The sequence below is a fragment of the Thunnus thynnus genome, chromosome 14 (genome assembly GCF_963924715.1).
Source record: "Thunnus thynnus chromosome 14, fThuThy2.1, whole genome shotgun sequence".
Taxonomy (NCBI): Eukaryota; Metazoa; Chordata; class Actinopteri; order Scombriformes; family Scombridae; genus Thunnus; species Thunnus thynnus.
In genome coordinates this window covers 11,336,685-11,363,238 of record NC_089530.1, presented here as the reverse complement: position 1 = coordinate 11,363,238, position 26,554 = coordinate 11,336,685, and the positions used below count along the sequence as shown (strand labels likewise).

The 26,554-nt window shown below is 40.6% G+C and overlaps 1 protein-coding gene across 4 annotated transcripts; it reads left to right on the top strand.

Moving 5' to 3' along the window:
- Window positions 1-26,554, top strand: golga4 (golgin A4). 4 transcript variants are annotated; one of them, XM_067609822.1, is made up of 25 exons: window positions 1-234; window positions 1,480-1,557; window positions 3,332-3,433; window positions 6,126-6,194; window positions 6,296-6,622; window positions 6,771-6,818; window positions 6,968-7,024; window positions 7,184-7,282; window positions 7,537-7,687; window positions 7,845-8,032; window positions 9,379-9,462; window positions 12,215-12,362; window positions 12,473-12,651; window positions 13,013-13,111; window positions 13,226-13,381; window positions 14,104-17,876; window positions 17,986-18,107; window positions 18,560-18,690; window positions 19,683-19,769; window positions 21,340-21,360; window positions 21,563-21,631; window positions 21,976-22,051; window positions 24,439-24,530; window positions 25,500-25,586; window positions 25,848-26,554. In XM_067609822.1, the coding sequence occupies exons 1-25, from the start codon at window positions 157-159 to the stop codon at window positions 25,860-25,862; spliced, it is 6,336 nt and encodes a 2,111-aa protein (XP_067465923.1). In that variant the 5' UTR covers window positions 1-156; the 3' UTR covers window positions 25,863-26,554. The 4 variants fall into 4 exon arrangements, with proteins under 4 accessions (XP_067465923.1, XP_067465924.1, XP_067465922.1 ...); XM_067609823.1 differs by having other exon boundaries at window positions 7,842-8,032; window positions 18,560-18,627; XM_067609821.1 differs by having other exon boundaries at window positions 2-234; window positions 7,842-8,032.

Below are 26,554 nucleotides of genomic sequence, written 5' to 3'. Positions count from 1 at the left end.
ACATGCGCAGAGAGCCCGGTCACCTGCTGGAAATCAGGAGCGAATAAGGAAGTCTAGCATTGAGGACTGGATGTCAGGCTGAGTAAAGATAAAATTACATCTCTGCCCGATAGCAGTCATCTGCTTGTCAGCTGTTAGCTCCACCGGCGTGACAAGATGTTTAAAAAACTGAAGCAGAGGATAAACGAGGAGCAGTCACCGCAGAGGAGTGCGCAGTCACCACAACAGGCCCAGGTTGGTTGTTGTGCTGCTGGGAGCTAACAGGCTAAGCTAACATCTGTTTACACTGCCCGGAGTGTTGTTTCAAAGAGGTTTTTCGCGAATATCTTACTAGCTAAACTTATTAAACTGTTCACTTTTAACAAGGTGTTTTGTCAGCCGACCGTCTTGCTTTCTTGTAAGCGTTTAGGACCATGCTAAGTCAGTTAGCTGGCTAACTAGGCTGTCATCAGCTGCTGCCATTGAGGTGCGTTCAAGAAAACTTGTAACGTAAACTGGTAGATCTCGATGTCTCAGGTGGAAATAACAACAACAGGCAGCCAGTATTGAACTTCGTTGTTGCTGAAACACTCGACAACAATCTTATAATCGACTCTTAGACAGTATGGGCGTGTCAGTGCTGCTTGCATGTTACTGTTGGTCAGCTGGCAGCTTTATTTGACACATGCTAATCCAGCTGCTGCACGACAGCTGCCTTCGGGCTCCATAAATATACAAGATTAACTAACGTGCATAGCGTATTTACTACGCTTTTAACAAGCTAACTAAATAACCTTTGCAAACATTGCTCCAAAGCAGTTTGATCTGGGACTTGACCTTGCCCTTTATCATATCCTTGCTGGTCAGGTTCAACTTTTCCTTCCGTGTTACTGCAGTTTGTAAATGTTTATGTGTGTTGTCTTGATTTTTTTTTATTGTGCACCTTCATATTGGGCAGATGATTTGGCCTGTTAGGAGCTCTGTTTGTTTTTTCATGGTGCTTTTAAAAAACCTACATATGAGCATTGTATGTCAAACCTCTTCTGTAGCTGGAAAACTACCAATATGACCAACCTTTGAAGTACTGTTTGTAACTGTGTTCAAGTGCCCTTAGATGTAATAACCCGTTTTGCTTGATGTGTTGCATTTTATATATAGTTTGGGTTTCTTTTATGGAATTTGGCAAACTGCAATTTGTTGCTTTAAGTTTGTTTGTGTTTACAGTTCATGACACCCATTGTCTTGTTAATAATATCAATGCTGCAAGGGGTCAAAGGTGAAGATTGACAAACAGTTAGGTACAATGATAAGAAAGGTTAGATTAGACAAATATCAATATTGTAGTGGTACATTACATTGCTTTATACTGTATCAGGGAACCAAAAGATGTGACTTCTCAAACAAACATCATAAGAAAGAATGGCAGATTATGAGTTTGTGTGTAATTCAGGGAGAGGTATTTTGTGTTTTAATACAAACTTATGTACTGTTTTTCAACAGATCGGCGCTGGAGACCGGCGCAGCAGCCAAACTCCACCATTTCACCACGATGGCTCACCCTCTCCCAGTGACAGAGAGGTGAGCATGGTGTCAGCTTATGATGGATATATGTTTAATATCTCTGTACTCAAACCGCAGCCTGCAGAGGTGTTTTATTCTCTCCCCACCCCATTTTCTCATTTTCAATACAGTGTAATGTTTCTGTCAGTCTTACAAAAATCTGTCATGTGTTTTGTTACGCTTAATGCTCCCCTAATAACAACCAGTGTCTTTGCCTTTTTGCTGTGCCGGCAAGTAAAAGTAAATCAGTTACTTATTAGTGCTTTAAGGTTTCAAAAAACTCTAGGTTAGTGATTATCTTTTCACTACTCACCCTCTATCATCAAATTAAGTTTTAAAAAAAATCTCAACAATCTGTCCCTAACTTATCAAAGTTAAATATAACACAAGATAAACAATATTCCCTGCACTTTTTCCCTAAGCATATTTCCTGAATCATAGCTGTTTCATTACTTATACAACAGATGAGAATCCTCAAACTTTCATGAGAACACGGAGAACACTGTGATAATTGATGTGATGTGTTGCAGAGCAAACAGTACTGTTATCTCATTATATACAGGTACGGTCTGTTATTTCTTATGCAGCTTTTTCCTTCATGTAACTGCATGAATTATGCAACAAAAAGCCAAAACTTAGATTGAATTGAGGGTATTATGATGTTCATCTTCAAGAACATTTTGCCAATGTAATAATTTGTTTTAAAAGAAGCTTCATAACACAAATGATATATCAGTACATTAAATCATAACAACATTTTACAATAGATCATTTAATGACTGAGAATAAATTATTTTTCATTATTGTACAGAAACTTCCCACCCAAAAGAGATTCTCGTTTAGAGTCACTGTGAAGGGCATTTCAATGGCGGAGGGCATATCACATTTCAGCATATTTATGAGTGTTTTGGTTTTTTCTCCTCTGGTGAATTGTTGTAATATTTTCTCCCTAGCGATCTCCGTTTGTGGATATGTGCAAGTTCATGCAAGACTTCTTAGATTCATCAGACAGAGGTAGACCGTCAATGAGATACTGACTATAATTCTAAGATGGATGTTGCAACATGTGGTTAATAAGAGCTTAGATATGGATCTTTACACCTTGGGCTGTTAGATCTTTAGTACTTATTCATGATAAGTTTTCTACATTTTGACACTGGGCACCCCAAACTGGAATAGTGACGGTGCACCTCTTGGTCATGTTTCTATACTCTACTTTCCCCTTTTATCCTCGGGAAGCACAAATATGTGGTTATAGTTTGGGCCCATGAGCCCTCAACTTTGAAGCTTCGTACCATTGCAGAATCATTTTTCACCTCACAAATCTTTAACACTTTGACATCTTTGAAAGTGTAAGTTTGTTCATTGAAGACAGATTTGACAACAGCACAACTTAAAGACGACACACTGAGATGTCAAACTGTTATTCATAACATAAATGTTGATTGAGTGTTTCACTTTCCCGCTTTCCTTATTTTTCTTGCAATTTCATGTAGTCTCTCTCTCCCTCCCTCCCTCTCCCTCTCTTTCTCTCTCTCTCTCTCTCTTTCTCTCTCTTTCTCTCTCTCTCTCTATCTCTCTCTCTCTCTCTCTCTCTCTCTTTCTCTCTCTCTCTCTCTCTCTTTCTCTCTCTCCATTCATCTCAATCTCTCTCGGCCAGCCTCCTCTGGATGGTCTGGCAAGACAATCCCCCTCAGCGCTATTCACACTCATGGTGTTGTTTTTCTCATTGCTCTCTGTGTTCCTCTCCTTTCCCCACCTTTTCGTCCCGTTACTGCACTGACGGGGTCAGATGCTGGCCGGGATGATAGCAGAGCCCGCTTTTCTCTCTGAGTATACTATCTTTGCTCTGGACCATTCAAAACGACCCAAAACGGCCCAGGTAGCCAGTGTGGTGAGTTTGTCCTCACTTCCTGCCTCTTCCTCATCTTTCTCCTCCTCCTCCTCCCGCCCTGTTCCTTCCTCCCGTCTCCGCGCCTCTGGGGAATCAGTAGAGGACTGTGGCCCACGTAGGGACTGCTTGTTCCCTGCTCTCTGTCTCCTGTTTCCTTTGGAATTAGCAACAAGAAGGCATCTCATATCTAGGCTAACCCTGCATCTGATGGGAGTTATGGTTTCCATTGTGGGATAGAAGCTTGTGTGCTTTCTGCCGTTTGTTGGTTTATTGTCCTACCTTTCAGTTATTATGATCTGTCACTGAATTCAGTATCATCCCCCTTGTCTTCAGGTATCCTTTAGCTTTTAGTTGCTTGCCTTATAGACCCCCAACATCCTGTTATGTTGCCTGATAGCCTTTGTCCCTTCTCCCGACAAGTCTGTTTATTTGGAGAGTTGAAGTTTTCATTTTATAAGCATTTGGCTGGCTTTTATAAGCAGTTGAAATGTTGAATGTCATGTAACTCTTCCAAGTAAACAAACAGACCAGAGCACCCTTGTAGATGCCCTTGTGGTCAAAAGCTAGATGATGTGGAGGAAAACAACATTTGATGCAACTTAGGCTTAATCAGTTTTGGTATCAAAGATTTTTCCAGAAGTTAAGGATCAGGCACTAAACCAGTGGAGGGAAATCATACAGTTTTTACTTTACACAAATTAGTTATTAATGCATACATTCATTTTTCTAACATTTCGTATGTCTGTTTACATGTATTTGATGTAACGTACAGTACCAGTCAAACGTTTGGACACACTTAAACATGTCCAAACGTTTGACTGGTACTGTAAAGTGTAAAATATTTCTGTTTAATCTAAATAGCTATTTTTTCTGTTCTGGCTACCAACTAACTGCTCGATGTTAAGTGTCTGTGTGTGGCTAGTTATTGCAGTTTCTGTAATGTACATCTATTTTGAAATTTTAATTTTAAATACTTATTTAATGTTGTTTATCCAAACTATTTTAAGCACTGTTATAGCTGTCTAATTATGTGGGTATTTAATATCAGCAACCCGTGTTCGCTAACATGAAATACATACTGAAATATAGACTGATGTTAATGAATATTAATAAATTATTAATAGGTATCTCCTTACTAACGCCAGTAAGGACATACTGGTAGTGCGGGTAAATGAATGGTCCAGTCATATTCATTCTGTGAGGTTTGATCTCTGTTGCCTTTTACCTCTTTATTACATCTGGACTAAATATAATTGAAAAAGCTGCACTATACTTTTATTCTTTTGTTATAACCTCTGTTGTACCGTCAGTAATAGACTGTAGTGATCAGTTAGTTATTGCTTTATAGTCTGGAGAGTTTTGGTGCTACAGATACAGCAGATGTCATGATCACGGCTGTCCGTTGATAACCTGCAAATTCCTCAAATCCATCATAATGCCTTTATGATTTTCCATCTACACAAAATGTTAAATCCTCCCTCTGTTGATAGTAATCCCATCCAAACTATCTCATTCATTTTGTCAATTTTTACATTTTGTTTTGAAGGAGCAAACTCTCATTTTGCCAACTATGTTTGTCATTTTATCAGAACTGTATTCAAGCAAATTTTTGGTCTCTTTAAAGTATGTTTGTGCTGGTACTTGATCAAGGTAGTGATAGTAGTTACCACTGGATTCAGAACCAGTCTGAATTTGGTGAATCATTTGTTGTCTGTGAGAATTAGCATGGGGTAAGTAAAGTATGCTAAGTAGCGTTTCTAAAAGTGGCCTCTTATTCCTGTTTATTCAAATAACCTTGTGAAAGTAAAGTAGGCGTATCATGTAGCCCTGGCATGCTGCCTAAATAAAGAGTCCAACCATCTCTGTCCTCATCAGTATCAACCTTCTAGATGTATTACATAGCAGTAACATTTGTGTGTCCTTTATGCTCATTTAGCTCTGTTGACACAACACACACTCATTCACAAAGTCAAACAATTGCCCCAAACCCAGTGACATGAAATCATTTGGGTTTGAAAGTAATTACTAGAATGGCCACTGATGCATAGCAAGCTGTACTTCATTGTTTATTTTTCAGAATAGAGCCATTCTTAAACTGCGACAGCAATTAAAACAGATCCTGGAATTGACCCAAAAGTGATCCCTGTCCTGTTAAGAAAATTTCCGCATGTAACAGAAAAGAAATGTTCAATGTTTTGCAAAGCAACTCAGAGGAAGGAGTAGCTCGGAGCTGGACAAGTGAGAGGAGAAAACTGGCTTACTCTGATCCTGCTTCTAACACGTCAACTAAACCAACTAAGCTGCTAAATATTCACTTCAATTGTGACTCTCTTGTGCTCTTTTAATACAGCTGCACACGGCACTGCCAAGCATCTTTAATTCAAATACTTGCTCTCCCACTTGAATATAACTGTCTGTTTGTTCTGACCTCATGGCTGTTCAGTAGAGTATAGTTTTAACCCTTTTTTTGTTTAATGTACTGTAGAGATGCCTTCTTTTTATGTATTTAACCCCTCTGTTTTTTCCAAGTTGCATGAGGGTACCCATTGCCCCTGCATTGCTCCCAGCAATACTAATATTGCTCCCTCCAGAGTAATCAGGGAGTGCCATGCTGGGTGTGGATGACTAACTGGCCCAGGACAAGTTCACTGGCACAGTTTTCCTTTCTCTCATAACATCTTTTTTTCTGCAGAGTGCCTCTAAAGGGCCAGCGAGATCTCCCAGAGGTAGCATCAATGGGGATGGAAGTGCTTCTCCTCATGTACGTGAATTCCCAGTCTTCTCCATCCTCCTCTTAAATCTTCAAATTATTCTTTAAAAATGCAATTTTTCACTCTTTGAACTTCTTGAATTTTCCAACAGAGAGAGGAGCCGCAGTCGTTTGCCCAAAAACTGCAGCTGAAAGTTCCCTCCATGGAGTCGTTGATTCGCGTCGGCGCCAGTCGAGCGGAGAACCTGTTCCGTTCTCCCTCTAAAGAAAGCCTGGTCCGAAGCTCATCGCGTGACTCCCTGACACCTTTGGGGGAAAACGAGGCAGCGGGCGCCCTCATGTATGATCCCCCCTCGGATATTGAGAGTGAGGCCGAGGAGTCCCCAGGAAACGCAGAGTCCCTTTCCAAAGAGCAGTTGTTACATCGACTGCTTAGAGTGGAGAGGAGCCTGGGGAAGTACAGAGGGAAGTACTCAGAGGTGAGAGTCACACTGAGAATGGTCCTGAGGAGAGTAAAATCTTAAATTTGTCCAGTGTTAGTGTTTAACATAGAGCCATACAATTATACAATAACTATAGTGATAACAATTTTCTCCCTTTACTTACCTCCACTTCTTCACCACGCAGCTGGTCACTGCATACCGAACAGTACAACGAGATAAAGAAAAAACACAGGTAATTTCTTCCAACTACTGTGTTGGCTAATATTTGGTGTATTGAGATATTTATTTCTTTTCATGTTGTTCTTAAGGAGTTTTCTCCTCAGTCATTTTCAGTGTGTGCCTGAAAAACTCATATATACATTTCTGTTCTCCTTCTCTCAGGTCATCCTCAGTCAGAGTCAAGATAAAGCTCTCCGCAGGATAGGGGAACTACGGGAGGTATGGCTATAATGAGAATATTGTTATCTCTCGGGGTCAATCTCTCTTCTTTTCGATGTTCATTTTTGGGAAGGGGGATGTCTTATGAAATTGCTCTCTTCACAACATAAGATTTAAGATTAAATTATTTATATATATAACATATTGGATGATCTGTAGGAGCTGCAAATGGACCAGCAGGCCAAGAAACACCTACAGGAAGAGTTTGATGCTGCGCTGGAGGAGAAAGACCAGATGATTACTGTTCTCCAAACACAGGTGAGAGTGTTGGTATGTGGTTGGTTTTAGGTGGGGGCCAAAACTGCAGCAATATCTTTTTTTTTTTTCCTTCTTCTTCTTTCAAAGTATGACTTGACTTTGAAAAGCTGCACTAACCATTATCACAAAACCTCTTGACTTGAGTACGGTTCCAACACAAACCACTGGTGCCTCTTATAGTCATGTACTCATAAACTTCAAACATGGCTGCTTAACAAAGGCATTTACATAACTGTTTTTTTCTTTTTTAACAGGTTGCATTGCTGAAGAAACGAGTCAAGGGGGTCACTGATGGCGCTCTGCCACCTGAGGGTGAGGTCTTTCAGTCTGAAGATGCTGTAGACTCTACCTCTGCCCCACAAAGTCCTTCTAAGGATCAAGGAGTGGAGTCTGATGTCACTGAGGGTAGCCTACCTTTTTATATTTATAACATATGTATTTATATATTTGCATATATAATTAAAACAATTAAAACATGAAAATACAGTACTGTGCACCAGATTCTAAAGAGAATGCTTTAATGTTCATTTTTAACCTGCGCATTTTATTTTCTGGACAGAAGAGGGCAACAGTGATCCAACCAAACTTATGGAGGCTCTACAGAAGAGAGTGAAAAGGCAGGAAAACCTGTTGCACAAGTGCAAAGAAGTGATGCGTACACACAAGGAGCGGAGCACCCAGCTGGGCAGTGAGAATGAAGCTCTGCAACAGCAGCTGCAGGAGAGACTGCAGGAGCTGGAGAAGATGAAGGTGAACAAAGATACTGACAACTGTCAACCATGTTCATACACAAATATTCAGATATTTTTTTACTAAAAGATCTATACATTTTAGATAATACCTGCTTATACCCATTACAACATTGTCAGGAGGGTATTTTCAAAAGTATATCTGATTCCCAAATATTTCAAAGCAATCCCCTGGAGACAGCCACTTATTAGAAATTGATGTGGTGGTAAACTGTAATTATAAGGAGGGTTTATTGAAATGAGGCTGGGCTGAGATGCTGTGAGTCACTGAGCAGTGTGTTTAGACTAATTAATGTTATGCTGCAAAATGTCTGCCAGCGACTTTATGGTCCACTGATAATGTGACTCCATTATCTCGTTGACACAGTGGATTGCTGTGGTTCTCAGAGTCCGAACATCCAAATTCTCTGGCTACGCTCCAGCACCAGGGTTCATGTCATGTCAGCCTGACATGACTGAACCAGTGTTTTCTTTGATTTCAAAACACATTGCTTTAATGGTATGACAGGCATGTTTAGCTTGTCTGTAGCTCCTCTGATGTTCTGCAGCGTCTGATAACAAATGTTTGTTGTTACAGAGACACTGCAATAATGGAGAGTTTGTCTGTGACTGGATGTTGATTGACCCGCTTTCATTTATTGCCATCATTTTTGTGTTGAATCTGTACTCTGTTTTGGAAAAGGGCCTCCCTTGAGAGAGGAAAAGCAGAGGTTAACAGCCGTTTAGCCCTCTTAAAGAGCATGAAGCCATGCTGGAACTGGTCTGGGCAGTGCTCATCCCCTGTCTCAGACAAATAAGTAATAAAACAGGCCATCTGTCTATGATTCCAGACACTCAGCTCAAGGATTTTTGAATTTCTTATTCACAGTCTGGTTGACAGATTATTGTATGGCGTTTTTTGTATATTTATGGTGTAATTATAAATATTTCAAATCCATTTTCTTAAAGATAATGTTTGTCAGAGGACTGTGTAGACACTGTTGCGTTGTTGCACACATAGATCAAACAATTGAGAAATAGAGTCAGCCCAGCATTTCTTGTTTAGTAACCAATGGTTACACAGTGGTGGCACAAAGACACAGCCACTACATGCCACTGCTGCTGAACGGGGCTGTAATTTGGGTTGACTTGTTGGTTTAGCTGGGCTTCTGTACACTCTCCGGTTATTTGGCTTGTGGGTGAGGCATCCTGGGTGGTGCAGCAAGCATCTGATTTTGAAGTTATCTGACCAAAGCATAATAATGAGTCCAAAAATCTGAAATGGCCCACTGTAAAGCAGGATATATTGCTGTATTGACAATGATGTGACAAGTGTGTTCTCATTTGTAATTCTGTCAAATGTTGTAGGAGCTGCACACAACAGAAAAGACCAAGTTGATCACTCAGCTGCGTGATGCCAAGAACCTTATTGAACAGCTGGAGCAGGACAAGGTGGGTGAGAGTTTTTTAGGCTTCAATCAATGAAGTTTATTTGACACATGTAAACATATAAGGTGCAATCACAGTGAAATGTAATACCGCCAGTTCCTTCAATTTGTGCATTAAAAAAGGACTTTAAATAGAATAGGAATTGTAATAAATATATGTGTATGATTGGAATGGGGGTGGGTGTGCAGTGACCTCAGGATACCCTTCTACCCTCAGGCAGTGGCCTTAGGGTAACTTCTTCCCAACTGCAGCAGGGAGAAAAGGCTGTTACCGGATGATTGGGATCCTTAATGATTCTTGTAGCCTTATTCTTGCAGCGCCTGATTGTAAATATCCTTTAGGCAGGGCAGAGCACTGTCTAATGTTTGTTCAGTCAAACAAACCAATCTTTGCAGTGCCTTGCAGTCCTGTTCAGTGCTGTTTCTGTACCTGGCAGTAATGTTCCTCATCAGGACACTCTCAATGGTGCAGGAGTAGAAATTCCTCAGTATTTAAGGGGATAACTGGAATTTCCTCAAGCGTCTGAGGTGAAACAGTCTCTGCCTTGCCTTTCTCATCACTGAGTCAGTATGCAGCACCCAGGTCAGGCCCTCAGTGTTGTGGATACCGAGGTACTTGAAGCTGTCCACCCTCTTCACTGAGGACCTATTGATATTAATGAGGGTGTTGTTCCTTACCTGCTTCTTCCCAAGGTCCACTATCAGCTCCTTAGTCTTGCTGACATTCAGGAGTAGGTTGTGTGATCTGTGATCAGGCCCATCACAGCTGTGTCGCCAGCAAACTTAATGATGGAGTTGGAGTCGAAAGTGGCTACACAGTAGTGTGTATACGGGGAGCACAGCAGGGTCTCAAAACACTGCCATGGGGTGCTCTGGTGTTAAGGATCAGGGTAGAAGAGGTGTGTCCCCCTACCCTTACCACCTGGGGTCTGCCTGTCAAGAAGTCAAGGATCCAAATGCACAGTGAGTTGTTTAATCCCAGATCCTTGAGCTATGTGAGAAGCCTGAAGGGCACTATGGTGTTAAACGCTGAACTTTAGTCAATGAACAGTAATCTCACATAGCTCCCTTCTTGTCCAGGTGAGATAGGGTGGTGTGGAGGATATGTGCCATGGCGTCTTTCCGCGGTTGGTTGGGATGGTAGGCAAACTGTAGTGGGTCCAGTAGTAGTGTAGTGAGGAGCAGATGTAATCCTTGACCAGCCATTCAAAGCACTTCATCACTACAGAGGTGAGTGCCACTTGGCAGTGGTCATTCAGGCAGGCTGGTCTTGTTTTCTTGGACACATTAATGATGGTGGACTTCTTGAAGCATGTGGGTATGACAGACTGATCCAGGGTCAGGTTGAATAACATTGTGAACACCGGCGTTAGTTGGTCAGCACATAGTTTTAGGACCTGCCCACTGATACCATCTGGTCTTCTAGGATTGCCCTCCTGGAATTGCAGTTCCACTTTCTTCCTGTAGTCCCTTTTTGCCTCGTTTACTGCTCTTCTTACATTGTAGGCAGTTGCTTTATAATTGTCCACATTTCCAGACTGCAGCCCTAAGTTGTAGGTTGCAGCGCGTGTGTTTATGGCATCCCAGATGGTTCTAGTAATCCATGGTTTCTGGTTGTGGAATGATTTAACTGTAGTTTTGGGTACAGTTAATTCTGTTGTTTCACAAATTAAATCCACCACAGACTCCATTGATGTCATCAGTGACATCGACGGTGGTGTCTTGGAACGTGCTCCAGACCTCATGAAGGGCAGACTGTAGGGTGGCCTCTGATTGGCCTGACCATTTCCTGACCTCTTGCATCACAAGATGGCTACATGGTCGCTCTTCCCGAATGCAGGTAGCAATTCTCCTCTGTAGCCGTTTTTGAATGGCGTTTACAGTGATCCGGAGTGTTTATTCCCCTTGTGTCAGTATGTTGATGGAGGTCAGGCATCACCTTCTCAGGGTTAGCCTGATTGAAGTCTCCAGCAACAATGAGCGTGGCATCAGGATTACCGGTCTGCAAGAAGTTCAACTCTTTGTAAAGAGCTGACAGGGCAGTCTCTGTACTCGCCTGTGGTGGGATGTAGACCGCTATGATCATGACTGACATAAATTCCCATGGTGGAAAGTGCAGTCTGTATTTGATTGACCATAGCTCCAGATAAGGTGAGCAGAGATGGGATAGCACTTTAATATTCCCATCGTCACACCAATCCTTATCCATAAAACTCAGGCCTCCTCCTTTTTTCTTGCCAGAGTCCTCTGTTCTGTCAGATCAGTATACAGAAAAAGTTACCTTGTTGAATGGCGCTGTCTGGAATTCCAGAAGTTTTGGTGAAAAAAAGGACATCACAGTTCCTGTGTCAGAAATTGATGTGGGAATGGAGGTCATCCAGTTTATTATACAGCACCTGTTCGTTGGCTAGGATGCATAGTCGCATCTTGATTGAAGGTCCTGAAGATTTAGTTGTATTTGAAAAGTAGGCATGTTTTTACTCAGCCACTGAGCAAAGAAGTCAGACACCTTGAAGTCCCATATTGTTTCTCTTAAACTTTGACCCCAGCTCTGCAGGACAGACAGCAGCTCACGAGATCTCTTTAAGGAATGCTAAAAACCCTAAAATGTTAAAAACAATTACACACACAGGGTTTGACTTGTGGTGTAAAATACTGAGACATTATTTATCAAAACATCATCAATTTGAATGGTAATTTGTTTTCTCTGACTGAACATTAAATGTTGTTTTTTCTCGTGGATCACTGGCTTTTAGGGAATGGTCATTGCTGAGACAAAGCGCCAGATGCATGAGACACTGGAAATGAAAGAAGAGGAGATTGCACAGCTACGCTCCAGGCTTCAGCAGGCCACTGCCCAGAAAGAAGAGCTACAGGAACAGAAAGAAAAGGCTGACAAATCAGGTGAGTAGAATCCACTTCTGAAAGTGATGGTCAGGAAAAAAACTGTTTTTCTGGATACGTTGCTGATGTGTGTTTTGTTTTTTGTTTTTTGTTTTCCTCCTTTGTGGTAGCATTTGAGGAACTTGAAAGGGCATTGGGTACAGCCCAGAGGGCAGAGGAGGCCCGAAAGCAGCTGCAGGTTCAGCTGGAGGAGCAAGTGAAAGATGTTGAAAGGGCCAGTGAAGAAGAGAGGAAGAGTTTGCAGCAGGAACTTACACGTGTCAAACAGGAGGTTGTCACTATCATGAAGGTCAGAAAATGACTCATGCATTTATTTTCATTTTGAAGAAGTCATTGATATCTTACTTACATAACTTACTTGTTCTTCTTTTAACATGAAATGTTGTAATCACTGAAGATAAGCAGTTAACTCTGACTCTCCAACCTAAGTGTTTTCATTAGAAAAAAATAGAAACAAAACTATTCCACTACTCACATGGAACACAGTACGAGCCAAATTTATTTTGTTTTGATTTTATTCACTTTTAAAGTAATTGATGTTGACAGTATGTTATGTTGTTAAGTGTCTGAGTACACAGGAAAGCACTGTATGTCAATCTGTTGTCTTTTCTTCTTCTTCCTCTTCTTCTTCTTCTTCTTATTATTATTAGAAATCATCAGAGGAAACCGTGGCCAATATGGAAAAAGTCCACAATGAAGCTCTGGCTGCTAAAGAAGAGGAGATAAGTGCCAGAATCAGCAAAGCTGTGGTAGGTGCCAATGCTTCTCGTTTATTAAAGTTTGCAACATAATCAAATAAAACAGATGGAAAAACAATGCTTTTGAATCTTGCTTTGACGCGGTTTGGTTGCTTGTGTATTCAGGAGCAATGCAAACAGGAGTTTGCTCAGTTAGCCAAGGAGCGAGAACAGCAGGCTTCTCTGGCTCTGGAGGATAAAGAGTTACAGATAACAGCTCTGAAGACAGAGGCTGACAATAAAGTGAAAGAGATACAGCTTGAGCTGGAAGCTGCAAAAACTGTGAGTTTTTTTTCTCTTGTTGTTGTTTCTTTCTTTTGGGGTTTTTACAGTTGCATTGTTTGAATGTAGTTACATTACTAAGGTAGGCTTAAATATTTGCTCATGTCCGTGTTAACTGATGATAAAAGTAGCACACACACACACACAGATAGGAGGAGCAAAATGGCACACTTTCTTAGTTTTATTCAACATGACGTTGTACACACACAGTATGTTTATATTCTGTTTACTTTAAGAGCATCACATTCAGGCTGGAAGGCAACTTTCTTTGCATGGTGTTTACTTCTGATAGATATTATTTGTGGATACTTTTCTTTCTTGCATTACAGCCGCAACAGTAACACATCTCTCAACCATCAAGAAATGAGCAATTCAATAAATAATGTAGAATTTTGAGCAACTGTACATACACTGCAAAGCAGTTTTATATTCATCTGAATTTCACAAGGTGTTTCAAAGTTTATCACACCAGATGTGTTTTATAAGTAGTAGTTTTACATGAAACAGAGACAGATACAATGCTCTCACATGCTCTTTTTTATCAAAAGCCACACTGTTATTCAGAAATACCACCCACGCAACCGTCCCTCCACACCCATGAAGTTTGAAAATGTTGTTATTGTGAACCATTTGTTTTTATAGTTGTCTCTGCATTGTGTGAAATGATTCATTGTTGTGACTTAAAAGATGTAGTGTATCAACCTTAATGTACATGTTTACAGAGGACATTGGAGCTAGAGAGCTCTGTGGAGAAGATCTCCCAAGATGGATCAGAAGTGTCCCATGAACTCTCCAGTCAGTTGGGTGAACTGAAGGATAAACACCAAGAACAAATCTCTGCCCTAGAGGAAAAGCACCAGGAGCAGCTGGAAAAGCACAAGGGCACCCTAACCCAGCAGCATAACGCTGCTCTCGAGGATCTTAAGGAAAAACACAGAGTTGAAGTGGAGACCATTCTGAAAGATAAGGAGCTGCAGTTCCAAGCACATGTTGAAGACATGAACCAGAAAACTTTTGAAAAACTGGATGCAAAGCAGGCAGAGCTGGAGGCACTTTCTTCTGAACTTTCTGAGGCTTTGAAGAGTAAACAGCTTCTGGAGGAGAAGTTGGTGGCACTTGAAGATGCTCATAGTTTAGCTCAACGGGAACATGAGAAGAGGTTTCAGGATCAGGCGGCAAAGCACAATGCAGACATTGCAAATATCAAACAGGAGCATGAGCAGTCACTTGGAGGTATGGAGAAAACTCTGAAGGAGGAACTCAACGCACTGAAGATTGTTCTGAGGGAAAGGGAGAAGGAAATTAAAGAACTTGTCCTTAGAGAAAAAACACTCAAAGATGAGTCACATTCCACTCTACAAGAACTAAATGTCAAGGTAAAGGAATTGGAGGAGCTGCAGCAGTGTTTATCACAATCCCAGGTGGAAAGTGGGAGCCTGAAGGAATCTAATCAACAGTTAAGTAAGGTGTCAGAGGATCTTGTTCAATGTAAGAAGGACTTGACAGATATGGAGCATCAGTTGGAAGTAGCAAAGAGTAATTGTCAACAAAAAGAGGAATCACTTCGAGAACTGGAGCTCCAATTAGAGCAGGCCAAAAAGGAACTCTCAGAGCAGGAGAAGTCATACGCTGCAGAGCTGAACACTAAGCAGGAGGAGCAAACACGCCTCAAGAAACAGCTGGATGATGAAAAAGCTGCCCACGAGAAGAAGATGAAAAACACTAGAACAGAGATGGAAGCTAAGCTGAAGACCCAGGAAACTAAGATGGAAAAGTTCAAACAGAAGGCCAAAGAAATGCAAGAGAATTTTAAGAAAAAGCTTCAGCAGAACGAAGAATCCATGAAGAAGGAACTTGCAAAGAAGGAGACAGAGCTTCAGCAAAAAGAGCAACAAGTTCAAGAGAAAATTCTAGAGATGGCTCAAAAAAGTTCCCAAGGCCTCAGCAGTGCAATGTCAGAGCTGCAGGCCAACCATAAGGAGGAACTGGAGAAACTACATGATACCCAAAAGCATGAGACTGAGCAAATGGAGCTTCGTTGGCAGGAGAAGTTAGGACAGCAAGAGGAAGAAATGATGGAGAAACACTCACAGATACTACAGGAGAAGGCACAGGAACTGGAGGAACTTTCTCATCAACTTAGTAGAAGCAGAGAGGAGAATGAGCAGGTATCAAGTGAAATAAAAGATCTGAAGGAGGAGCTGGTAATTCGAGAAACCACTGTGCAGAAGCTGCAAGAAGAGCTTAACGAAGCAGCAGTTAAGCTTGAAACTTTATCTAAGGGTGAATCTTTGCTCAAAGAGCAAATGGAGTCAGTGGAGAGGAACCTTAGCCAAGCTCTGAATGAGAGAAACACCCTTCAGGACAAGCTAAACACGACAGAGGAAGAGAGCAGAGAGAAGTTAAAGACTTTGTCAGATAAGTTGGAGGACACAGAGAGGCAGTTTAGAGCACTGGAAAGTTCCAGATGTAAGGAAAGTGTGGACTTGCAGAATAAATTTGAGGAAACTGCAATTCAGCTACAAGCCAAGGAAGCAGAGTTCCAGCAGCAATTAATTATGATCAGTAACCAAATGGAGCATTTCTGTAAGGAGGTTCAATCTAAAGTTGAATGTGGGTCTTCTGAACTCTGTCATAGAGTTGAATATAGAGTTGGAGAGCTAAAAGATAGACTGCTCTGTAATCAGAAAAAGATAGGGCATCTTAAAAACGTTATCCTTACTAAAGTAGATAAAATTTGCACTTTGGAGGAGAATGTCCGCCAGCAGACGGAGGAGAATAAGAATCTATGCATTTCATTAGAACAGATGACAGCTCAGGTAAATGCTCACACGGAGCATATCAAAGCCTTAACACATGAGAAGGAGAATCATTCTCTGTCTATCGATGAAAAAGTTCTGAAAATTGAGGAGCTGAGTGAAGCAAACCGAATCATATCAGAAAGTATAAAAGCAAATGAGTCCCAAATCAATAACTTGGAAGGCATCATCAGTGACTTGAAAAATCAGCTAGCAAGTAGCATAAAAGAGAAGGAGGAAGCCATAAATCAGCTGAACCAGCAGTATGAAGCAAGACAGCAGGCTGTTGCTCAAATGGAAGAGACCATTGAGAGACTAGAGCAGGAGAGAAAGTCTGCTTCAGAGCAGGCAGATGCACTCAGGAACAGTCTGTCGGAGAAAGACAACACTATTATATCGCTACAGACCAGGCTTGAAGACCTGGAGCGAGAAATCTCTCAAAAGACTGAAGCTTTGCAAAGGCTGACAGCAAGCTTTGACAATCAGTCCATCAGCAAGTCTGAGATGGACCAGGTATTGAGTGAAAAAGAGCAGAAAGTCAGTGGACTTACTGTGGAGCTTGAAAGTTGCACCAGTCGACTTGGTGAGCTTCAGGAGCAGTTAGCCTTAAAGACAAAAGAGTGTGAACAACTCACAGCTGATCTCAAACAACAACACAGCATCAGGGAGAATGAAAAGAGAGAGTTGGTAGAACAGCTGCAGCAGACTCAGATGCAGTGCACGCAGAACGGTAACTTGGAACAAGAGATGGTGGAAAAACTACACTCTCTTGAGGAAGACAACCAAAAGTGTAAGCACGAGCTGGAAAGTCAACGGGAAGAATTTGAAAGGATGAAAGATGAGATAATTAAGAGCAAGGAGGATACTCTGAAGGCAACTGAAGAGAGGTTATGTGCAGAGAACACCCGTAAAATATCAGAGCTGAAGAAGAAAGCTGAGCAGAAAATAGGTCAGATTAAAAAACAGCTGACCTCACAGGTTGAGGAAAAAGATCAGACGATCAAGACTCTCCAGGCAAGCTTAGAGGAAATCCAGAAAAATGAAACATCCAGCAAAGAGAACACAGAAACATTAGAGGAGAAAACAAAAACACTTGAGGAAGCTCTTGTCAAGCTCAAAGAAGAGCAGGAGAAGCAACTTGAACAGATTCTGAGTCATGAGAGGCAAGAGAAAGAAAAGTCTTTAGAGGAACTGAAGAACATGTATGAAGAGAAGTTGTCTTCACTTCAGAGAGATACAGCACATCAAGAGGCGCTCAAAGAAAGTGAGTCAGCACTACAAGACATTGAGGCAAAGCTGAAAGAAGCAGAACAGCAGAATGGAAACCTTCTTGAAGAAATAAATCGCCTGAAAGAAGAAATACAAGAGAAGGACGTCAAGCTTGATCAGCATCAAGTTGCTATTAAGCAGGTCCAAAATCCATTAGAGGCTGAGATGAAGGTGGAATGTAGCAGCGTGCAGCAAACCAAGAGCATGCTGGAAAATGAGATGGAGAACCACTCGCCAATGCGAGAAGCCGATTATGATTCTCCAGAGTCTCTCAAGAATAAACTGAGTCAGATGAAGAACGAGAAAGAGAAAATCCACAAAGACTTCACCAGGTTACAGAAAGACATCCGGTCACTGAGGAAAGAGCATGAACAGGACCTAGAATACATGAAGAAAGAGTTGTTAGAGGAGAATGAGAAAAAGCTGAAGTAAGTTATGTTGCTTATTATTGTATTATAATTTCTGTATGTAAATATTTATACAGGTGCTTGTGGTGTCCATGCTAAATTTACACATTCCCTTCATATTTTCCAATAGACTGGAGTTGGAGGATATTGAAATGAAGCACAACTCTGCTATTAAGCAGTTAATGAGGGAGTTCAACACACAAATGGCTATGAAAGAGATGGAGCTTGACACAGCAGTGAAGGAGGCAATCGGTGAGGCGGAACGAAAATAAATTGCCCATTGATTTAATTAAACTAACAAGATTTACAGTTGTGTCGTGAAGTGTGTGAAATGGCTAATTGGAATAATTCTCTTATGATGTGGTGAAATTTTAGCGTTCTACAGTCTACTTAGGTTTTAGCCGCACAACTAACTGCATGCAAATTAAATGGAAAATCAAAGTAAATCTAATTGACTTTCATGTACAACAGTAGGGTGGAATAACTACATGGAAACATCATACATTTTTTAATCTTGACACAGGGTGGAACAAAATTTAGGGATCATTGCATTTGGAAACAGTGCGTCTTAATTGCCATGTTTCCTTGTTTCCTTCATGGTTAAATCATGTTACATTCCAGATGGGACTTGAGAAAGCGGTTTGGAATATGAATTTGCTCATTTTATGTGCTAACTCTGGCTTCTTTCCCTTTCCTCTGCACAGCAAAGGCCCAGAGTGTAGAGACAGAGCTCATTACTTGCCATCGTGAAGAAGCCAATCAACTGCGGAAGGTGATTGCCCAGAAAGAGGATGATTTGCACAGAACTGTTCAGACATATGAACAGGTTATACAGGTAGTGCGCAAAGATAAATCTTAAATACATTTTCCCTAAAATAAGGCCCTGTTTTATAGGTTTTGTGCTGAAAGCAGAGTAACCCCACCCATCATTTGGAAGCTATTACGATACTAGTTGGCAGCTATCTTCCCTGAAAGCAGTGGTTCCCAACCTTTTATGTCCGACGTACTGTATACCCCCACAGCCCTGTGAGATGAACTCAAGTACCTCTTCTACGTCATGACCTGCCGTGTTTCAAATGTGTCTCTTTGAATTTATTTGAAACAGGATATTATTTAACTATTAATGATATAAATGTGGATATAATAGTTGATGTTAATTTTTTTTTATACAATTGAACTGTCAGTGTTTAGGTCAGTTTTGTTAGGTTTACATTCATTCTACCACTTTGAGTGGCAGAAACTTGACAGATAAATGGTTGAAACCATTGACTATATATAAATAAGGATAAAATGGATGGTAAAGATAATGGATAAATTAACTATTATGTTTAGATAACTATTTTAACTGCTTATCCATTCATTTTAACTAACTGTTTCAACCTCTCTGCTCACATGTCAACTAGTTTTTACGCACTCTCAAGCACAACATTGTTGAGGTGTTTTAGTTTACTCAGTATCTAGACAGATTTTTTTTAAATCAAATCGTAAATTCTATTTAATCAAATTCATTGAGCTGTTCCATGATGTTTTCACTGACACCTTGGCAACTGCTGAAGTACCTCCTGGAGTAGAAGTAACCCCAGCTGGGAATCAGTGGTCTAAAGAACTTGACTGAATTATACATGAATGAAAGCCTGAAGGATTATATTAAAAACTTGGCCAAATGAATATTGAAGGACAGCCAGTGGCTGGTATAAAGTTGTCTTGTCTCCAAATATAATTAAGGGTGGGAGGTCTGAAGCAAAGGCAGTGACTTGACCGACATTCTTGAGTTGTGATGCTGAGATGAAACATAGGAAATGACTCAGACGTTGTTACTTTCATCAGAATCGAGAGGAGGAGATGGGAGACAGAGTGTGGCAGGTTCAGAAGGAACTGGAGGAGCTGCAAGCAAAGGGCCATGGCACTTCTGAGGTACAAACATTTCTGACCCACTCACTGTATATATTGAACAGGTCATCTGTCATCTGGTGATTGATGTCACAACTGGGTGATGTAAAGGAGACACTTTTTCCCACCCAGCAGATGTAGAAATGCAAACCTGTAGCTATTAAAGTAAATTATATCCGAGACTGGAGGATGGTGATTCTGTTGAAGTCATAAGTCACTTCACAATGGCTGCATGAAATAATAATAGTAATAATATTAATAATGGCTGTATGAAATCACATTTTTCAACTCCCTGATGGAAGCAGGAAGTTTTGAATGACAGCCTAATCCAGATGCATTTTTGGTCATCCCACGCTGTCCTTTCAGACACCTTACTATGTGAAAGTTCATATCCAGGCTAACAGACTTAGCAGTTATCAGTGATCTTTTTCTTTGTCTTGCTTTGTAATTGAAAGGTTCCGTCTAAGAGCTCAGGGACAATTTGCTTACATACTTCGCTCTGATCAGTCTATCGCTCCAGTCGTGTGGCTGCTCTCCAAAGCGCGCCGGATGCTGTGAAGCTCGTTTGAATCACTCAGGAATGTTCTCCTCGGAAAACAGAGATTGCGAGGCAGCAGCCAGCCTCAATCCCTGTTCTCAATTATCATTGTACGAGGTGATTCTAGGCCTTAGATTTATACTACAGCAACACTCATATGCAAGATGTGCTCACTGGAAAGGAGCCAGGTAGGACAAAAGTACTCCAGGGAGACATTTTGCCCAGGTGTTGAGGTGCCATGAGACCCCCGTGCTGATTCTTCTACCTTTACACACATATCCAGATGCACACAAACTTGAAGAATTACGCTGCTCTCTCTGCTGCATTTTTCCCTGGTGAGGTAATAATTTTATGGGTGGATTGTATGGGTTTATGCTCTGGGAGGCCTTTTCCTTACTACGGGCCTCACAAACCATTCTTCATTTAGACAGTGGGTCAGTGTGTCTCTCCATAGAGACAGCAGAACAACACTCTTTACAAAAGTTCAAAACCAGTTTAGTCTGACTGCACACAATAAACTGGTCTTGAACACTCCATTAATCGGACTATGCAATTAAATGATAAGGCTGTTATACTGTTGCTATTGTCAACAAATCACATTAAAAAAACCTCAGTCTCTTAATACTTTCCAGCTTTTTGAACCTGTCCCAAAGCCACTCATTCTTACTGAAGATGTAATTCTTCAAAACGGGTTAAGAATATATAGACGTTTTTTTTTTGTTTGTTTTTTGTCACACAAACAGCATTAAACTGTGTATTTATTCACAAATATTTTTAGTGGCAAATTAATACACATTTGGACATCTAGTGAGTATTTACAGCAGCAGGATGGTGTATATGGGATCAACTCAGTGTGTGTGTTCATGGTAATGAAAGAGCAAGTTAACCAGTGCAACAATGTGGCTCGTTGATGTGTTTTTAATAGTTTTTCAAATGTATTTAGTATGCTATAACTGACTGTGTGTATTATTGATTTTACTGTTATTACACAAGCATCTTTTCTATTTTATTCTAACATGCAATATTTTCCATTTTATTCTCTTTTTGCGGCCTCAGATGACCACAGAGGAACTACAGGTATGCATCACAGGTTTCAACGTTATGTATTAGTATTCAGATCATGCAAGCTTTGAATTACCACTGTAAAACAATTGTTTGACCAAGGAAACAGGCATCATCGATAGGCAGACTGTGAGAACACATAATATTTGTGCTTCACATTCACTACTGAACCTTCTAGTCTTCACAGCTTCCGTCCTCTCATCCTTCTCTACCTCAGGCTCAGCTTGCCGAGAAGACAACTTTGCTGAGTGAGGCTCGGCTGAAGGAGCAGGGGTTTGTTGAAAGAGTGAGTGTGCTCTTCAGAGGGACAAGTGAACAGCAAATCCCATCCAGTGTATTCCCAGGGTCCTGTGGCCTCTAGCAAAAGGAGCTACTGCTCTCCTGCTGCATCAACTTAATTACACAGCACATCTGTTTACATTTGGTTTAACCCTATAAACACTCAAAGCAACACACCTCCCACAGTCTCTCTCACATAGTCATTCTCACAAACATCCCCCAAGGATCACCAACAAGATGCCGTGCTTATATCCCATGCAACAATTAGGCTAATGCATAGAATTAACCCTCTGGGGTCAAATGCTTTTTTTATTATTAATCTGTTCATGCTTGTGTGTTTTTCCACGGTAGATTCACTCGCTTGAGGACAAGATTAAATGTTTACACCGAAGCACTGTTGTAACGCATCTTGGGAGCACATTCAAAGGTAATGTTAACACCATGAATCAATTAGTTCTCCTTTTTGAGCCAATTTCCTTTTCAGATCAGTAAAACAAAGATGCCATGCATAATTCTTGAACACAGTACAATATTATGGAAAACTGTGACATGTGTAAGATAAATTACCTTTTATTAACTTTTTTTTACTATAATATGGATTTTTAACACATAACATATAATTACATGTCGTAATAAAACTTTTATAGTTTGTGTGCAATTATGCTTCATAAATGTCCCAAGAACATAGCTCCTCTTTAGGATCTGTAGTGTTTTGACACACTACCATTTATCTGCCAGCGCCCACATCACTTCACGGATCAGAGATGGGACAGGAGATGCAGAAACTGAGTAGTGTGTTATGGGGTGTGGGTGTGTGGTCTGGTTTAACTATGCTTTTGAGGACATTATGGCCAACCCTAAGCGTGATTTTTAGCCTTACTGGTTAAGATTGGAGCCGCGGTTATAATTAGGGTTTGGTTAAGGTTAGCGTAAGGGTTAGGGTTAGACATATAACGGTTCTGGTTAAGGCTAGGGTAAGCCTCTAGGGACTGATTGTAAGTCAACGCAGTATTCTCAAGTATACCATAAACTGAACACCGTATGTGTATGTGAGACAGGATTTAGAGAGATTGAGTGAATTCTAGCCTCTTCTTAGACCTTCCCTGCTGGTGTAATAAAGAGAATCTGCTGTCAGAAGGGGAGCGGTGAAGAAGCCATCCTTGGATTTAATGGGTTTTGCAGGCTGTGTTCTTAAGGTTTCCCACACAGGACCCTGCAGCACACGGACTCTTACTTCTCGAATCCTTACTTCCAGTTCAGATATTATATCAGAGCTGCCTACTCTGTCCTGTATTTCGTTTGCAATACATTACTTAATGTTGAAAGTGTGTCGTTCTCATTATGAATCTGTTGGGCCGATTTAAACTGTCTAGAGCTGTGTTTTCAGGTAGAGAGGCTGCTGATATCTGGTTTCAGGTCTGTAGCTCTGTGATCAGTGGGACGAAAGACTCAGCTGGGACAATGTAGGGTCAAGAGGACAAAGGCTATGGGATTTATTGGTCACCCATTACTTCACGCCAGAGATCAAAGAGTTGTTTGCACTTCTCTATCACCTTTTCCTGTCCTTTTCGCACAGTCTGTCCTGACACATGCAAAGACATTTGGTATCGTCTGAATGATTATTCCAGAAAGGCAGAGAGCAAGTGGGTGTTCAGTAGATTGTTCCATATTAAAAATCTGATGGAGATATTTCAGTGGGAGAATCAGTAGCATTTGTGTTACCAGCCCTTTCCACGTTTTAACACAGTTTGCCATTCATAGATTTTAGAGGGATAATGGTATAGCTTTGGGCGGAGAATTAAGACACTCATTCTTAGACTCTTGCTGTATTAAAGTGCTCATGCTGAGCCTCGCCATTCTTTCCCATGCTTATAGTTTGTGTTTAATTTGCACCCATACCACTGTGGAAAGTGTTTCTGTATTTTACAAACCAAATTTGTAATGCTTTCAGACCAGCATCCTGATTTAGATCTTATTGCAGCGTGACGGCTGATAATTACAGTCTTAGTCAAGAATGCATTATAGTGTGACTGACCAGGTCTCCCAGTTTAAAGTCCATGTAAAGCAATAATAAATATGTGTTCTGAGTTTGTCAGACCACAGAAAAATGTGTAATTAACCACCAAGCCAAATTTGTCCACTGAAGGCGCTGAAAGCATGGCCCAACTCAACAGTCTGAGTTAATAAGGCACGTACCTCCTGTATAAAAATACACAATTTAAAATAGGCTTTGTTTGTAGGTGTAAGGCAAGCAACATGGATGATATTTTAAAAATAAAGTAACATTAGGAGCCGCTGTTTAATTCGGCACATATTCCCTTCCGTCCTCCCAGCTGAACAGCCGGTGCTGATAATGGTCACTGGCAGCTCCACTCGTCAACAGACGCTTCAGCTGGGTTTAAAATAACTCCTTGAGCACTAACATTGACTGAAAATGGCCCCATTCACCAGTGACAGCGGATTATCCAAAATTAATCCCAGTAGTCTCTGATGAAAGTTTGTAAAACTACCCGGTGTAAAAATAGTAACTGAGTATGTGCCCTCTAGTGTTTATATAGTGGGGGAGGGGTCATGCTAGTAACCTCTCTATGTCATCGAGCTTCCGATTCAGGCCCGCCCAAAAAATCCTGAATACAGAAGTGGTGAAAAATAGTTTTACGATCTATCTCCACAATTCAGTACTACATAGTTCACAGTCTTTTCACATGTTTTCAGCAGTTATTTTCTAACATGTATAATGTGTTTTAAAAGAAATCTCTGGTTTTCCTTTACACAGACTTTGATTAAATGGCTTTGTTTGCTTGTTTTTCACAGATCCTGGGTTCACTGATTCTCTCTCAGAAGCCACTGAGATGGAGTACCTAAGGAAGGTCTTGTTTGAGTACATGATGGGACGGGAAACAAAAGTATGCTTTTTTTTCTTACATTATTATACACAGAAAATATTGATTGGATGTTCATATGATTCGATTTTCCTTTTTTTTTTTTAGTCCCTATTTTTTGTATCAGTCTTGATAAATTGTTGGTGGACTGTGAAAACACCAGGGACAATGATGGAAATAAGTTTGGTACTTGACATGTTACATTTGTTATATATATTAGAATGTTTTCAATAAAGTAAACCATTCAAAACCAGTATATTTTAACTGAGTGCCTGGTGAAACCCAACAAAATATGGCACCACTTAGACAGCCATATAAAAGTCATGTTGTGTCCAGTCTTGTTGGGCAGAATTAACGGCGATCTCCCTAATTAACAGTGCTCTTGACATGGCCCTAAAGTCAGCGTGATTTTCCCAGCTCCTCAACAAACAGTTAGTCTTTATGGCAACATGGCAGACCTCCCCATGTGGAGGATGTCCCCCGGGCTGCCTGCTAGCACATTCATCTTACCTGATGCAGATTTGCGATTTAAAGACATACTGGCCTTGTTTAGTGTTAGTTGAGCTGTTAGGTTTCCTACACAGCAGCCCTGTTTCTGATTATCCCCTGTGTGTGTGTGTGTGTGTGTGTGTGTGTGTGTGTGTGTGTGTGTCTGTTATGGGGAAGCACATTCACCCTGACAGCTAGGCCTGGAATTGATTATGCAGATAATGATTTTTTTTTTTTTTTTTTGGTCTTGTTACGTTTTAATTATCTCAGAACAAGCGTGCTTTGATTGGATGATGGTGTGAAAAGGAGGGGTTTAGTGTATCTGGTGTTAATGTTTAAGGGATGTTGAAATATTGTACAAGCAGCATACATGAGACATTTATTAAAAAGAGATGTTTCATAGCACTGACTGCCAAAATTTTAAAAATCATATGTTCAAGGGCGTCCTTTTTTTTTAAAATGCAAAATCAAATTTATTAATTTATTTTTGTGTCTCACTCTCAGACGATGGCAAAAGTGATTACCTCCATGCTCAAGTTTCCTCCAGACCAAGCACAAAAAGTTTTGGACAAAGAAGACTCAAAAACAATTGTAAGCATCTGCTCACTCACTAAAGTCAGCTCAGTCCTCCTCCAGTTAAAATGTATATGCAAATGTTATTGATAATTGAATAGATATTGAGAAGTAACTCATATATTTGCTTTAATGTGATTAATCAAAACACTGACAGTGCCATGAAAATGACTGTAGACATACATGTCCCGTTCAAATGATCCATATATTGTATGTTGTGACATGTGATAAGGAAATATTGTATTAATTTGAATGGGTTTTACGTCTGTCCCTCCACAGCCTTGGTTACGATGAGTGTCTGAATGGTTCGGGTACTTTGAGATGAAAATAATGTTGCTGCTGCTGCTGCTACTACTGCTGCTGAAGGGGAAGACTGCCATGGATTTGATCAAGCCCTTCTCTCTGCATTTCTTGTCATTTTATGTTTATGTGTGAATGTGTGTATGGGCACACACTTGGGTTTAAAGTGTGCGACGTGTGTATGGAGCAATATGTGTGAATATATCTCAAGGTATGAGGGAATTAGAGTAAATGCCGGAAACAGAAAATCTTCCATAAATCCTGTTTTACATTGAAATTAAGTTTGTTCATTTATATGTTTTAGATGAAGATAAATGGGTTTCTTTTATTTTAGAATGTGTTTATACAGATTGGCGTGTGCAATAAATTATATCATTATCACGTATTGATGTTGACGGCCAGTTGATTTATAGGTTTTCTGTGTTGTGCTGTTGTCTGAATCACTTCCTCTGTAAAACTGTAAAAGACCCTTTAACTGTGCACTCGCACCACGTTAAGATACTGGCCTCTGGACCTTGTTTGTTTAACAGCTTTTTTATGCTTTATATTTGGTCACGGACACTGACATAGAAACCCCAAAACACCAAACTGTAAATTGTACTATGACAATTAAAACTGTACTATAGGGCACTATATGATGTGCTATACATTTTCAGACTAACAAATTAAATCCTATTTACAGAACA